The sequence below is a fragment of the Elephas maximus genome, chromosome 9 (genome assembly GCF_024166365.1).
Source record: "Elephas maximus indicus isolate mEleMax1 chromosome 9, mEleMax1 primary haplotype, whole genome shotgun sequence".
Classification (NCBI taxonomy): Eukaryota; Metazoa; Chordata; class Mammalia; order Proboscidea; family Elephantidae; genus Elephas; species Elephas maximus.
Window position 1 is genome coordinate 74,194,372 of NC_064827.1, and position 16,219 is coordinate 74,210,590.

The 16,219-nt window shown below is 48.7% G+C and overlaps 2 protein-coding genes across 13 annotated transcripts in view; one reads left to right on the forward strand and one right to left on the reverse strand.

Annotated features, from left to right (window-relative positions):
• RABGAP1 (RAB GTPase activating protein 1) overlaps positions 1-2,646 on the forward strand; it is a 176,176-nt gene extending 173,530 nt beyond the window's left edge. For 8 of the 11 annotated variants that reach the window (XM_049896827.1, XM_049896823.1, XM_049896826.1 and 5 more), the window contains 2 exons: positions 533-730; positions 2,115-2,642. In XM_049896827.1, the coding sequence (XP_049752784.1) occupies positions 533-730; positions 2,115-2,237 (321 nt within the window). In that variant the 3' untranslated portion in view covers positions 2,238-2,642. Of the gene's footprint in view, positions 1-532; positions 731-1,461; positions 1,623-2,114 lie in introns of all 11 variants that reach the window. The other 3 variants (XM_049896831.1, XM_049896832.1, XR_007518774.1) reach the window with 2 other exon arrangements.
• A 1,960-nt stretch (positions 2,647-4,606) lies between these two features.
• Positions 4,607-16,219, reverse strand: part of STRBP (spermatid perinuclear RNA binding protein) — a 172,673-nt gene continuing 161,060 nt past the window's right edge. The window contains exons 19-20 of one of the 2 annotated variants that reach the window (XM_049894925.1): positions 7,743-8,681; positions 4,607-4,923 (exon numbers count right to left, since the gene is read on the reverse strand). The gene's annotated coding sequence lies outside the window, so the exon portion shown is untranslated. Of the gene's footprint in view, positions 4,924-7,145; positions 8,682-16,219 lie in introns of those variants that run through there. The other variant, XM_049894924.1, reaches the window with a different exon arrangement.

Genomic DNA, 16,219 nt, shown 5'->3' on the forward strand with positions numbered 1-16,219 from the left:
TTTACTTTGATGAAATATGGCATATATTTGTGACCATACTTTATATACATTTTTGTGCCCTATATCACCCAGCATTTAACCACTTATCCAGGTTATTAAAAATTCCTCAAAAACAGTTTAGAAGCTGCATACTTCATTGTATACCTCTAGCATGATATATTTAATAATTGCTTCCCAATTGCTGGATAGTTAGTTTCTTCCCTTTTTTCCCCATTTCTAATTCTGCAGTGAAAATCTTAGTATATAAATCTTTAGTCATCGCTTCTTTATTTTCTTAGTGAAAGTCCCTAGAAGTGAGCTTCCTGAGTCAAGACCTAAGAATATTTCTATTGCTTTGGACATACACTTGCAGGTGGCTTTCCCAGTAGGTGATCTCCTGGCTTTCAAAGACAGCAGTTTTTGAGAAGTCGTAGTACTCAGCAGGGAAGCCTTTTTTTGGATCTCTTGGCCCCCCAGGAAGGAGATGCTTGTACCATCCTAAAGGGTAGTTTCTCTTTACATCTGTCCCTTTACATCTGACATTTAATTTCAGCAAAAAGTGGATGACTGTGAGCGCTGCCGGGAATTTTTCAACAAAGAAGGACGTGTAAAGGGCATCAGTTCAGCCAAGGAGGTTTTAGATGAGGACACAGATGAAGAGAAGGAGACACTCAAGAACCAGCTGAGAGAGATGGAACTAGAACTGGCACAAACCAAGCTCCAGTTGGTGGAAGCTGAGTGTAAGATACAGGTAACAGCCATGGACTCAGGCCCCACCCGTGATGAGCCAAAATGCTGTCTCTAGTGCTGGTGCAATGGGACTCAGACACGTGTGAGTGGGACTAGATTTCTGATGTGAACTGGAAACCCCAGGAATCATGTTTATGGCTGGGTTTTTGTTTTTTTTTTTTAAACTTTACCCCTAATCCTCATGGGAAGAAGCCCAATACTTGCTGTTTACTAAGTATGTTTGGTCAGTATTTGGCCTGTCCTAAGGACTGGACTTTCTCATATTGATAATTATCCACAAAATTTAGAATCCTCATGGAGCAGAAGAGCACATGCTTTGAAATCACGGTTACACCACCAGACTCTGTGACCTTGCATTAGTCACGTTAACCTCACTGCACCAACGCAGGTGAGGAGAGTCCCTGCCTGATAGGACTCTATTGCATGGAAAGGGCTCAACACAAGCACAGTGAGTGTTTGTTTCACGAATGTGAGTTTTTCCTTCCCAACTCTGGTCACTTTACCAGCTTTGTGACCTTGGGCATATTACCTGATTTATCTGACACCACAATTCCTGATGAAGAAATGGGGCTATTTTGGTCATCTTCATATTGCATTGCTAGTTCCACCAGCACTGATACTTAGCACAAAATAGGCACTAAGCACTGTGGGAAGAACAGAGTTCAGGATGAAAGCTTCGAGCCTGTGGCTCCCTTCTTCGCACACATTCACTGGGCATCTGCTCTTTGCCAGGCCCTGTTCTAGGTGCTGGGACTGCAAAGCTAAGACGTGGCTTGTGTGACTGTCCAGGACAATCAGGAAAGGCATCACCAAGGCAGCAGTATCTGAGCTGTGATCAAAGAATGAACAGGGGTTTGCCAGATGCAGAAGAGAAAGAACAGTGACCATTCCAGGTGGAGAGAGTGGCATGTTAAGTAGCACAGAGGGCTGAAAGGGCCTGCCCATTAGGGAACCTCAGGTTCCTCTTAGCTCCTTCTGTGTACTGGGGGTGGAGGTGGGCTTGAAGGCTGGAGAGAGTAGGTGGGTTCACACTGTGAAGCATCTTGGATGCCATGCTAGAGAGGTTAGACAGTAAACGTTTGTGCCGGAAGTGAATGATGCAGTCAGAGGTAGAACCTGGTGTGCAGTGGATGGACAGGGGAGGGAGATGCTAAATGAGAAGGCTGTTTTAATAAAAAGACTAGGCAAGAAATGAGGAGGCCTTAACTAGGAAAGGTCTCAAGTCTTTAGGCATTCCAGACCTTTCTATGCCAGTTTGAGATAGGGGGATTTTCTAGAGGCCTCTCAAGGGTAAACAGACTGAATTCTTGTCTTGGCTCAGCTATGGGGAGGCATGTCATTGGCACTGGCGCCCAGTGTCCTCATATGCATCACTCCTTTTGCAGGACTTGGAGCACCATTTAGGCCTTGCCCTCAGTGAGGTACAGGCAGCAAAGAAGACATGGTTCAACCGAACGCTGAGCTCCATAAAGACGGCAACCGGGGTTCAAGGAAAAGAGACTTGCTGAGAGCAGCTGCTACTTCCAGACACCTTCAGAAAACACGACACCTTTTGTTGCCTTCTTTGGCCAGATGTGTGATTTCTGTGACATGTCCCAGGACCAGAGTGTACCTAAGTCAGATCCATAGACGCATGCTGGTAGGTCATTGGACCAGAGCTCACGAAGCAGGCAGCCTCTGGGGTAGGCCTCTCCTAACTACTGATACTAACAGGCCTGCTAGCTCAACTGATGCTCCGAACACACTTGAGAAAACAAACACTCCTTGGTGTGACCTCCCAGGCCTTCCCAGTGTAGGTCACCACCTTAACCAGCCCAAAGGCTGAGTATACATGATCAGAGTTTGGGGATTCTTCGGTCTGTTGTTTTTCTTAACCTTTAATTTTTTTTTAATATACATATTATATATATGGGGTGGGGGGGGGGACAGGGGATCAGTAACTCAAGTAATTCTTATCTGCTTCAGTGCCAGCAGAAGGTCCCCCAGGTAGACATGGAGAAGCACTTTGTTTTAAATAGGAAGGTTTCATGGTTGTAGTTGAAGCCACCTAATTTTGTTAAACTATACAATGCACAGGTTTTTGGTTTGGCATTATTCACATGTTTCTGATCAATTCTATGCAACTCTCATAGTTCGTTTTTTAGTGTTAGCTGCCAAAATCACTTCACAATGCTGGTTGGATGACTTAACTGATGTGAGACTGGATTAATCAGAACGTGGACAAATCTTATTTTGCTTAATGTGTCATGTATATGTGTGTATATAAATATCTTTTCCCAGTACACCCAACTGACAGTGTTTAAATCCCAGACTAGGGCTGCTGATCTGCACAACTTAACCATGTGGTTATCTGGGCACTTAATTCCACTCAAGGTTTGTGAGGCTCTGCTTGCCTCCTGCCGTTGTGGGCGCTGTGACAGGCTCCCTCACTTCAAGGTTCCTGGTGTTTTTGTACAACACGTCGTACAAGTCAGAAAGACACTGAGTTGTGTGTGTTTGTGTAAATGTGAGTATGTGCAGGGTGCACATGCTGCAAGGCCACTGTCTTCCGGTCATGTGTACCCTCCCCGCCTGCCTGGCCACATCTGCTCTGCCTGAGCCTCTGGGCCCTCCCCGGAGCTGCAAGTTCTCACTTCAAAGCTATGGAATGGAGATTTTTTAGCACCTTTTAAAAAAGTAATAATAACTTTGACATTTAATTTATATAGTGATACGCTGACTTAAGCTGTCTCACAGATGGTCTTGTCTAACCTGCGTGCAGTGGGGAGGTCACTGGTTACAAGAGGCACTGGTTTGTATATAAAGACACTTGGGTTGTTTTGTATCTTGTTTTTTGTCTTTCTTGTTGGCTGTTCTAAAGCTTGCTGAGGTCATCTGTCATAAGGGAGGTAAACAAGTGGCAACCCCCTTTCCTTAAAACCATCCCTTCCACCGCTTTCTGTGTCTTTCTTGTTCGGTTACCAAAACAGCTGTAAGCCCATCTAATACTAGGTGCGTGGACATTGTGCTAGGGTAGTGTCGGTGTGTCAAGTTTCTGAATTGAAATATAAACCAGTAAAATTGTATTAGTATTTCTTTTGTTGGTTTTATTTTAACAAGCATATTCATTAAATATTTTGGTACAAACAGCATTGCTTTGTAAAAGCCAGTTTTATCATCATGTGCTCCTGCCCCTATCCTTTCTTCCCCCCACCCACCCACACAAGCAGAGAATCACACAAGATACCCACCCACCCCCCGCCCCAGCCCTGTGCTGTCAAACAGGTTTGTGTAAACTCCGGGCAGTTCTTGTTCTTTCGGACACTGAATGGGCAGCTAACAGGTAGGTGCCAGGTGGTGTGGAATGAGAGAAGACACAGGCCGTGTCTGCTGGGAGTCGATGCCTATGCATTAGGTTTGTGAGCGTTGCCCCCCTCTTGGAAATAAAGTGCTGTGGTCACTGAGGTGTCAGACATTGTATGTGTGAGGTTTAGGAAATTCTTACTGGAGGTGAAGAGTGGAGTTAGGTCTTGAAAGACAAGAGCATTTACCAGGCAGAGGTGGAGGAGGGAATTCTAGGCCCCAAAATGTGAGTGTAGAGAGGAAATAGCTGAAGAGCAGAAAGACCATCAGAGTACCTGGGGCCCAGTTATACTCTGCAGCAAGTTTCAGGAACAGTGGGGGCATGGGCAGATAACATGTTTGAGAAAGTTCATTCAGGTAGCCAACCCATCCAGTCTGTTCATTTGTGGGCTGGCCACATCCAGGCCCATAGGGATGAGGCTCCCAGGTCCTCTCTGCTGTCTATGTCTGCAGCAAGAAGAGGGAAGGATGCTTCCCCTAGCCCTCCGCCCCCTTCCACCAGACCTACCCTCCAGAACCCCACTACACCCAGCCCTTGAACAGAAGCAGGCCAAAACACAGACCCTGACTTCATGCCTGCAGGAAGATGTGAAGATTGGTGGGCAGGTCCCTCCCTTCTCTCCACCACAATGAGGCTGGGAAAGTGCTTACCAAGGGGCCTGACCCACAGCAGGTGCTGGGCACAGGCCAGGCGCTCCAGGCCACAATGGGGATTCCTTTGCCACTCACAGGTTCCAGGCTGGAGGGGCATTTTTCTGGGATCCACACTCCTGGCACACCCCTTCTCAGGGTAAGATGGGGAAGAGTCCAGAAAGACCACTCTGCTTGAGGCTTTTCCAGTCCTTAAAGTCCCTGTAGGAAGCCCCAGTGGTACAGTGGTTAAGAGCTATGGCTGCTTACAAAAAGTTCAAATCCACCAGGCAGTCCTTAGAAACCCTATGGGGCAGTTCTCTTTGTCCTTCAGGGTTGCTATGAGTCAGAATCGACTCTATGGCAGAAGGTTTGGTTTTTTGGTTTTCAAAGGTCCCTGTGTTCAGGAATGTAGGGACTCAGCAGAAATCCTTATCCCTGCAGCTGTGCTCTGGCCCAGAGAAAGGAGTGCATACGCCAGTCAGCCCTGGCACAGGTCTGACTCAGATATGGGTCCTGCCCTCAGGGGGGCCCCCACTTTGAGACCAAGAGACTGAGAACAGTAATTGCAACACCGTGTGGTAAGTGTTATATCAGGTGTATAGGGTCCTGTGGGAACAGGGAAGGTATGTGTAATTGCAGGGAAGACGAAGTGGTAGTGATACAGCTGACCTGCACTGAGGATGAAGGGAACTGCTGGTAGACAAGCAGGAGGACAGTGTTTGCACTGGAAGAAACAGTGGTCAGCGCTTAGTCTGCCTGAGGAGATGTGACGGAAGCTGAGACAGGGTAATTAGACTGGAGCCAGGCCAGAGAGTTTGAAGATAATGGAGAGTCACTGGAGAGTTTTTAGCCAACTTTGGGAAGCTCCCTGTTAACCCTTCTAAGATGAAAGATTGAGAGGACGAGAAGTTAGGGTCTGAGCAGAGGTGATAATAGAGGAAAGGAGTGAGAAGGGAGGCCAGATTTGAGAAAAAATCTTGGAGAGTCAATATGACTTAGAAAACACCAGAAAAATCCATTTAGCTTTCAGTGTGTGGACTTGAGATCATCTGGGACGGCAGGTAGGAGAGGTGCAGAATTTGCAGCAGCTCAGGAGTCCCATGGGCATCCCTAGCACAGGGTTTCTCAGCCTCTGCATTCCTGACATGTGGGGTCGGATCATTCTTTGTCGTGAGGGGCTGCTGTCCTGTGCGCTATAGGATGACTGGCCGCATCCCTGGCATCTACCCACTAGATGTCAGTAACACCCACCCCGCCCCAGGTGTCACAACCAAAAACATCTCCAGACACTGCCAAACATTCCCTGGGGGGTAAAATCACCCCTAGTTTAGAACCACTTTTCTAACATGAGAGACTGTCCAGGGAATGTACAGACTGAGGGCTAGATGGAAGCCTAGGAACTACCATTCAAGGGGAAGGAGAGGAAGACTGGATGCCTAGAGAAGAGAACGAGCAAAGGCAGAACTAAAGCTCGCTACAGTTGGCAACTGGGTGGGAGCTTGCTGGTGACCCCTGCGAGAACAGACTCTGAGGTTGGTGGGTGCGTGGAGAGACCAGATTGCAGTGGGTGAGGAGTGGGAGGTGAAGCAGCAGAGACAGCAAGTGTAGATGTTAAGAAGCCAGGAGTGGTGGAGGGGCTGGGGTGGGGAAGAGCAGCAGAGCAGGCAGCTGCGTGTTGGGAAACTGGATTCTGGGCTGTGACATGCTCGGGGCTGCTCACAAGACGATGGGGACACATGACAGGCTGAGGACTGTCTAGCAGGCCCTGCTGCCACCTCAACTGATCTTGAGAGCAGTGTTCGTCATTTTCACGGGGGGGGGGGGAATCGGGGAGGAGCAGAATGAAAGGCAAAGAGGTATCTGGCACCAACTCCCCTCCCAGGATTGCTGGCTTTTCCTCTGCTCTGAACACCGTGTCCTGGTGGGAGGGGATAAGCAATGAGATGAGTGAAGGAAAACAAACTCCATGGGAGATAATAAGCCGGGAGTCCTGCTCCCAGCTCTGGAACCGACTCGACCATTGTGAAAACCAGAGCTATCCAGAAGGAGTCCCCCGTGGCCTGGGAGAGCAGCCCTGCCTCTCCGCCTAGCTCTTCACCCGTCTGGTGGCTCTTTACAGGATTGTAGTGCCGCACTTACTTAAACTAGATTTTAAATCCTCTTTGAAGATTCATTTGGGGATGAGGAGGGAACAGTAGAGATGAAGAAGCAAGACATGAGGACTGCGTCCAGACAGAACGCCCGCAGAGCTTGCTGCTTCCAGGCCAGAAGGACTGAGCACCAAGTTCTCTACTCTTCACTCGTTTTATGAGTGAAAAAATCAGGGCCCATAGAGAGGACCCTGGCCCAGGCCGGACATCTGGGATGTTAACCCACACCTCTAATTCCCAATAACCAGCAGGGGCACCTGCTTTAAGATAACTGTGAGTAACAGGTGGATATAAAATGTCACGTTGCCTCATTACAAGCAGCTTATATGAGACTTGAGCCAAGACCACGGATTCAAGCACCTCACTTGGGAGCATCCCATATGCCTCTTGAATTCTCCTTATCTGGGCAATGGGTTCAATGCCTCTCTTAGAGGCTGCTGAGCTACTATTAAGCTCTTAACTCTTCTCATGCATTCTTCTCCCTCCAATCGCCAGAACATTCCTACGAATTAAGTGATGTTATTCCCAGATTTGAAAATAAAGGTGAAAGGCTTGCTCATGATCACATTTCCTACCACATACCACTACCTCCACCTTCTCTTCTAGGTTCCTAAGAGCAGGAAAAACAATACTCCTTCCCCTTATTCCCAAGTTCCAGCTCAACAAACTACTTCCTGTGGGCTGAGCCCTGTGTCTGTGGACAGGAACACCTCAAACCCTGCATAAGGATGGAAGCAGGGCACCTGGGCTGGGGGCCACAGCATGCCTGGCCTGGCCAGCTCTTCACTCTATTCAGAGTGGGTCCAGTGTGCAGGAGGGAGTGGGGCCCTGAATTACGAAGCAAGGGAGAAACGTGCAGTGCCTCTGTCCACACAGCTCTCCCCTTACCTGAAGGGCAGCAGCAGCAAGCCCAGGCCTGCCTCCCTGAAGACCACCTCCTTGGACTGGCAGTGCCTTTTTTGTCCTCATTCCTCAGGGTGGGCTAAGGCTTGCTGTCATCTTCAGCTCTCCGGGTTCCGGGGCAGCAGGAGTGGTCTGAAGAGCTTCAGCTTTGGATTCGAATCCTTGCTGTCAACTTAAAAGCTCTATACCCTTGGGCACATCTTTTGATCTCTGAGCCTTAGTCTCCTTATGTGTGATGTGTAGGGAATGCCAGCCCCTGGAAACAGGTGTGAGGCTTAAGAGTGAGGTATGTGAAGAGCACCTGATAAATTCTAAGATTTAGGATTCAGCATTCAACATTTTTAACTCAACACTCACTGTGCCAGGCTGCCACGGTTAAAGTTACATAGTGAGTAACCTTTTTGCACCATTAGCAGAGAACCAGAGTTTTAAGGACCACAAACAGAAACACAGGTTAGGTCCTGGCCCCTCCACCCACCACTGGCCATCACCAGGAGCCACACTGCAACCCTTCAAGCTTTCTCGGCCCCTCTCCCCTGGCATGAAAGGAAGATCCCATAACATGCACAGAGCTGGAGCATCAGGAGGGCCAGGAAAGAGGGGCCTGCACTTGAATCCTTCATCACAGACAGATCCTTCACTTAGCCAGGCAGAGTGAGTCCTGCACAGAACAGTTCAGCCCATTGCTGTTTAAGACAAGCTTTTATTTTTATTCATCCAAACGGGGAAAATGCAACATGTCAGGGCATTACAGACTGCAGCGGCCGGACAAGAGGGTCAGTCTATGGCAGAGTCCAATATAGCTCAGTGCGAAGGAGCCACAGTGTGCGTGCTGCCTGCGGGAGTCGGGGTGGCAGAGTCCCTTTGGATGAAGGCCAGGCATCTCTGGGCGAGGCACTGGTGACAGTCCACGCATGCAGGCTGCTGCTCAACAACACCAAGGTTTAAAGTTCAGAGTCCTATACGGAATCATTGCCCCAGAGAGGAAGGACAATCCATAGTGGTTGCGGTTTTCCGAGTTTTTTTTTTTTTTTTAACATAATACACAACATGAAGTTATTGCCAAAGACTTTGCACTGCAAATTATACTATTTACACGGGCATATTCAGAAAAACACAGTAAATAGATACAGATAGATATTTTAAATAGATTACTAAAAACTAACTCGGCCATTACTAGACCAGAGTGAGCTGCAGCCAGGAGTCCAATGTCATGTGCGTAACCGTGCAGCAGGGAAAGGTTTCTACCCACAGCTATACTCAGCCTTCTCCACACCTCCTGAACCCCCCACCCTGAGGCTGCGGAAGAGCTAAGGCTGAGTGGGGCCACCTTACTCCTCAGTGAGGGAAACCCCTTCTTAAAACAGGGCTGTACCCCCTCCCACCTCTTCCCAAACCAGGAGTCTGCTTGGAATGGCTGAAAAGCAAGCCTTACAGAGCCCTCTCCAGGAACTCTGCACAGCAGGTGGACCAGGATGCAGGTGCTGGGGGGCCAACAGGCTGAGCCAGGCCCCAGGCCGGCCTCTGTCCCAGCCCACCTGCTACCCTGCCAACAGCACCCTTGAGATCAGGCCCATCAGCCTCACTACTCCTGCTAAGTGTCCTGGTCCTAATTATGGCTACCTCCTGAGGATGTGGCCAGGCTCCAGCCAGCCACTTGCAGAGACTGAAGATTTAGCACAACAGGCCAGACAGATCGGTTTAGGGACAAAGGCCTGAGTTCAGATACGCTTTCGGGGAAAATAAGATAAACACTGCTAAGAGCTAAAATATATGAAGTCCACCAATGGAAAGCAGCTCTTGACCCATTAGAAAGAGGGGTAAAGGCAGGGAATTCTTGCCTTGACCAAGCATCTGATTTGCTTCCTTGAGCCCTAGTGTGCTGGAAAGAAGTCATCTGGAGGCTGGAGACACAGCTCACAAGACAGCCAAAGCCACCCTTGATTCCTGGGAGATGCAGAAAGTCAGGCCCCCAGCCCCCCCCCCCCCATTTCTAGCAATAAGCCTGCCTTCCCCTACAGTAAGTTAACCTCCCACATGACCATGCCAGGTCCCAACTCTGAATACCCACCACATTGAGTGATTTAGGGAAAAAGTCATGCTTAGGACCACCTCTAAGAAACCAGGGCCACAGAATGAACCCTGCCTGACTACACAGAGATGGTCTGAGCATGACGTGAGATCACAGGGTAAGGGATGCATGTAACAGAATTCCTGGCGTAACGTCAAGTGATAGGAGAAGTACTTTTGGAACCAGGGCTTGCCTGGCTAACTTCCAAATCACACCTCATGCGTGGGACGTCAACATGACCTCAGGGGTGTCAGGGCCCCAGCCTGAGGGAGCCCAGAGATGTGGGACAGAAGGAGGCTTAGAAAGTTACATGAGTCTGTCAAGGAAACAAGTGTATCTGGACCTAGGTGTTAGGCCATTGACCCACCAAAGCAAAACCTCCACAGGCCTAAGAGGCGTCTGTGAGCAGCAGAACCCAGCTCTCAATCAGGAAGAAAGGAGCAGCACTCTGCCCCAAAGTGGGAAGCATGAGCTACCCAGAAGAGAGGAAAAGAAGCTGAAAACTTGAAGTGCAACTTTCTAAATTACAAGTGGAGAAGGAGCTTCTTCCTATTCCTATCCTTGACTCATGTCCATGAATAATAAAAAGAAAAAAATCTTGATTCCCAGAGCAGCAAGAATATTTAGGTTAAAGTTTTAAAAAAGAACTTTCTAACCATCATCTGTTTCCTAGAACTCGAGACAGATGGCGTCGAGCCTATGATGGTGGCTTAGGACAGGACCTGGCCTGGGCAAGGCTCCAGCTCCTGAAGTCACTTCTGGTGCCTGACAGACAAGAGCTCTCTTGTGAACCTCGTGCCGCTCCCCAGGACTGTGGTGCCTGATGCAAGGCCACACCTGGCTCACGGCGGAGGGACAAACCCTAGCTTCTTCAGCAAACCGAGGGGAGGAGCCTGTGTCAGGCTAACATTTGTCATTTTCCTTCCCTTGAACCCAGAAACACCTCTAGAAAACAAAAGAAGTGTTCCTTCTTAAAGATGAGGCATCACACACCTAAGTCAGAGCCTGAGTGCCACCCCATGCCCCCGAGAGACAAGACCAGTCAGTAAAATCCAACAGGCACACACAGCCCACAGGGAGGCAAAGGCAGCAGCAGCCAACATGCCTCACAGGCACAGTTTCTCAGTGACGGTTTTTCTTTCCATAACCTTCCGTGGATTTTCAGAGATTAGGAAGCACAGCAAGCAGCATCCTGAACATGTCAGCACAGATGTCAACTCCTTTAACCTGCCTGGAAACCTTCCTCTGAGAGAAAGCACCTTTGGAGAGAGAAAGCACGGTATTTTTCGTCGTCCCAGCTACACCAAGTACTCCTTGGGGCAGGCATTATGTCATGTCTTAGGCACCTCAGTCTGCCCTGCGCCCAAAATAAGGGCCAGCCCAGGGCAGGCTCTGCTGCACGTGAGCAGTGTTGCCCACCTGTCACACACACGCTCCTGCCTCAGTGTGTGGAGGCTTCTGGAGGAGAGGCCATCATCTCTGCTCAGAAGCCTGCCCTGTGTGCTACACCCAGGCCACAGGCAGAGGGAGAAAACACATGCTCCATAAAGCCTTCTTGCCACCTGCCTTATTGTGAAGCAAGGGGGAACCTGTCCCTAGCATTTTACCCTCACACACCCAGGCTCCAAGCCAAAATTAGATTTGAGACAGGATGTTTCATTTGTCTTGACCTTTCAGGTGGTCTTTAGGAAAATACTAGGGAAGAAAAGCCTGAAGATGGAGGACTTTGTCAAACTCTGCCACGTCAAAAATAAAGGTGGCATGCTCACTGGCTCACTGAAGCCAGTGGCCAGCAAAACTGACCAATTCTCAGAAGGAGCCCTCTCTTCCCCACATCTAGGACTAAGGTTAATTAAACCCTTGGCTAAAAAGCCCAGACTAAATTGGAAGTTATAATTTATAAACATGGTCTTCCATGATCAAACTGACATTTCTAATACGCCTGAGCATAACCGTCCACTGGCTCCCACCATTGGGAGAATCAGATTCACTCTCCTTGGCCTGGTGTGCAAGGCCCTTCACAAGATGACCCCAACATGCTTTTCTGAAGACACAATCACACTGTTCAACATACACTCTTTTACAATCATCAGGGCTTCTCCCCTTCCTGAAGTAACCATCCCCTCCTGCTAATATTCCACACCAGTGCTGCTTCCCTTCCTAGGGCTTTCCCAGATCACACTCAGCCCTTATCTCCTCTGAGCCCCTATCACCGTGGAGTCTCTTAACTCAGTTCTGTTCTTTGCTTTTTAGCCACCTACTCTCCCCTTTCAGTATTCTACCTACCATCCAAAACCCAAGTTCCTCATGGGCAGGACCTGCTTTGTACTCATCCTCAGTGCTTACAGGGAACAGATGCTCAGGAAGCCTTTGTGGAAAGATGGATGGGTGCAGGCAGCAGATGGGAAGGAAGTTTCCAGTCATGGTTAAGCTAAAGGCTCTACAGTATAAGGCAGGGGTTGGCACGATATGGCCCATGGGCCAAATCCAGCCCGTTGCCTGTTTTATAAGGTTTATTGGAACAAAGCCACTCTCATTCGTTCACATGTTGTCTACGGCTGCTCTGCAACTATGACAGAATTGTGTAGTTGTGACAGAGACCACATGGGCCACAAAGTCTAAAATAGTTACTGTCTGGCCCTTTACAGAAAAAGGCTGCTGAGGCCAGGTCTAAAGCAGCGCTTCCCAAGTATTTTCACGTTGTCACAAGGCTGTGAATTGGCTATGTATAACATATTTATAATAACAATAAGGCTAATGTGTAACAATACATATAAAAAGGGTATAATTTGTGTGATACACTGACTGGACAAGGGGTGAATGGACAAGGCTGCTTGTAGTTACAAACACCTGGCCCTGGGATTCTGGCTAACCTAAAGCCTGAAGGGATCGGTGTCTCACTATACCTTTAACCCTTTTATAACCCTGACCTAAAGGCTCAAAATCCCAACTGCTTTTTCAGCCCAGTACCCAGCAGAGCTCCAGGAATAACAGAGATGCAGAAACCCCCCTGCCTCCTCCTCCATGCAAGCAGGACTGAGACAGACACAGAACTGAGGCCCGAAGCAGATCCTCCAGTAAGTAACATCCTAATTCTGTGGATTTAACTCTGTAAGGAATGCCTGTACGTTCCCCCTGGCTAAAGATCATGTTCTACAGATGTTGAATCCAATAAGATGCAGCCCTTGCCTTGTTAATGAAACCCAAACTTTATTATTTAAACAGCAGAAGGCACCAGTATGAATGAACGCCCACTAACTGTTGCTCCCAATAATAATGCCTTGATTGGTGAGCCTGGCCAAGTAGAGCAGAAACTCTGGGAAAGGGCAAGATGCTGACTGACCAGTCTTCAAACCTTTCTACCCGTTTTCAGTGGAGACATTTTCAAAAGCACGTGGAAGGGGGCTAAAAGCACCCAGGAGAAAGTTGGGCCTGGCAAAGCCCCATTTCCCAGCCTAATGGAGATGGCCCTTGCTACATGGCGAGCCCTCTCCCCACAACCCCCTCCCCCAGCATCTTCCTTCCCCATCTTCGTCTGGGGCACTACCTTTCTTCCAGTCACCCACTAAAGAGCAGCCTGGGAAAAGCACTTTGGCAGGTCCCTACTCCCCCAGTGGGTAGCTCTTGTTCCCTGGCCCAGGGCTAGGTGCCCTCCCGCTCAGCCCAGGAAAGGAGCCAGGCCCACAAAGAGGCTCCCTTCTTGCCTTCCCACCACTCTGCTGCAGACCTCAGCCAGCCTCCTCCATCCCTCACCTGGGCACTCACAACAGCCCTTCCTGGCCAATGCTCTGCCTCTGGTCTTTCCAAACCAACCCTCCAGAAGTCTCACCATTTCAGGTGACAGTAATCACTGAAAGGCATCGTACCAGGGCCTTTCACGAAGTTGACCCAGATGACGCAGTCTCACCTCCTGCCACTTCACCCCTCCAAACCATCACAGGCCCCATCAAGAGGAAGTTCTAGCTATTCCCTCAGGCCATGCTCTTTGTACGCATCCTGTGCTCCCAGTTCCTGAAATGCCCCTCCACTCCCTACCAGACAGATTCCTATCCAGCTCAGATGTCAGTCTCAATAGGAAGCCTCTGTCAGAACTCCTTGTAAATTAGCTCTAAGCACTTCTCTTCCTGTGTGTAACACTCTCTTCACAGGCCTGGCTCCTCTCCTGGGCTGAGTGGGAGACCTGGGAACCTGTAAGCGCCCAGCCCTAAGTCGGGAATATCATCCCTTTCTGGATTGGTACCTGCCAAAGCCTTTCTTCCAGCCACAGAAGATGGCTCTAATTCTGTTCAAATCCCTTGAACATCGTCCTCCCCCTTCCCGTGCTGTCGTCTTGGTCAGTGGCTTCACCTTATACTCAGTTGTCCAAGCTGAAAAGCTTGATGGTTGCTCCAACTGATCCTTCTCCCCCAGTGCGGAGCCTGATAAACACTAGTAGGTGACAGTGAATATTTTCTCAATAAATCCACCTACCCAAGCGGGGAGAAGTGCTCTTGGCAATGTCACCAATCACATCAGAGCTCAGTCCAAACTGACATTCCACAGAGGAATTCCCTCTACAGTACCCAAACAACCGGCTTCTTGCTTAAACACTTCCAGTAACATGGAGCTCACTTCTCACCCCACCTACCCCCGAGGCAGCCCAGTCTGTTGTCACAGGGGGTATAACATAGCCCAAATTGCCCAGTTGGCTTTCCATAACTGTGTTCTACCCCCTGGAGCTATATACAAGTAAATATAAACCCTTAAAATAGCTGATGGAAGCATCCATGTTCTCACCAAGCCTTCCCTTCTCCTTCAATCTCATTTCAAGGTGTTGTCAGCTTTCTTGAGTCCCTCAGGTGCCAACTTCTGTGTTTTCACCTTCTAGATGGTGCCCACCAGAATTTTCCTAAACGTGGCCTCCAAGGCCATGAGGGATTTTAGGATGATGAGCAATCTCTGAGAGACTAATCTATCTACGTGATGGAAAGACCCAACAAGACCCCAGGCACTGGAGTGCTCTGGAAATTCTGTAACTGTGAGGGTGATGCCTTTTAGGTTGGGGAACATTTTGAAGCCTCAGCCAGGAGTGGATGACAGCAGACAACCAAAATGTTGATGAGGCTGAACATAAAAAGCAAACTTCCAACAACACATTCCCTCTCTTTCTCCCATCCCTTCCCCTTCTCCAACCCGGGTATCTCTCCAAATGGCAATGACTGAATTTGTACTTTATTATAGGACAAACAAGATGGTCTGTGAAGACAGACCCAACTGTGCAGATGGTAAAAAACATGCTGCCTGGCCCAAGGCTGACCAGTCAGTCACCTTGCCCAAGCACAAGCTCACAAACACTTCTTTGGGAGGAACTAGACAAAGTCCGGTTTTGAGGGAAGGAAGTGAGAAGTGAAAAAGGGGGAGGTGGAATGGTTTTTGTTTATTTTGTTTCAAGCCACACAGATATATCCCAGAAGTCTGGAAGAAAAGTAAACAGAGGAGAGAAAACTTGCCCAAGGGTTTTGGAAGACAGGATCGGCATCAGTCTAGACTAGTAATCCAGACCCATCAGCATCAAGCACAGCGCTATCGGAATGTGTGGGCTCAGCCACTTTACTTGCTGTATAATTTTGGGCAAGTCCCCTGTCTCTCTAAGCCTCCATTTCCTCATCTACAAAAGGAAAAAATTTCTAGATTCCACAGTTGTGGTGGAGTTCAAAACTAATCCCTAAGAAAGAGCTCTGTTAACTCTAAAAACAGTCTAAGAAATGTTATTTCTTCTGTGTGGTTTAAAAACTCAGTAATTAAGAGCCACAATGTTTGGCCACAAGCAAGCTGGGTGGTTTAAAGAAGTCTCTGGGCTTCAATGTCCTTATGTATAGTGTGGGGACAACAATCCCTGCAGTGCTATTTCTCCAAGATGCTATGAGTAGGGTAGGAAATGAAATAATGGAAAAGGGCTTTGAAAAGTGTTGTGCTCAACAAAGGCCAGGTACCTATTCTCCCTCACACATAAGTCAGTGCTCTAGAACTCATACAACCTGGGTTTAAAACAAGGCTCTTTTTTCCTATTCCCCTCCAGGCTTAAGGCAGGTTGCTCAGGAAAAACTGCCGGTTGCCAAGGAAGACGTTGACTTGGGGTGGATGAGAAGTATCTTTCTTTGAAAAGGTTTCCGTACCCATCCCCACACCCACTTGCTCCTAAGCAGAGACCCAACTGGCATTATTCAGAAACGGAACTGGTGATATAATCTGCAGTAGGGGACAAGTCACAAGTCAGACAGGTTCAGCAGACTAGCTCCCATGCAGCAATTCAGAGACCTCAAAACCAGCCAGGCCAGGGCTCACTGAGCAGGTGCTCAACCTCAAGGGAAGACTCCTGACTCCAGGCTGGCAGCCTTCCCTTGAAGCCTAG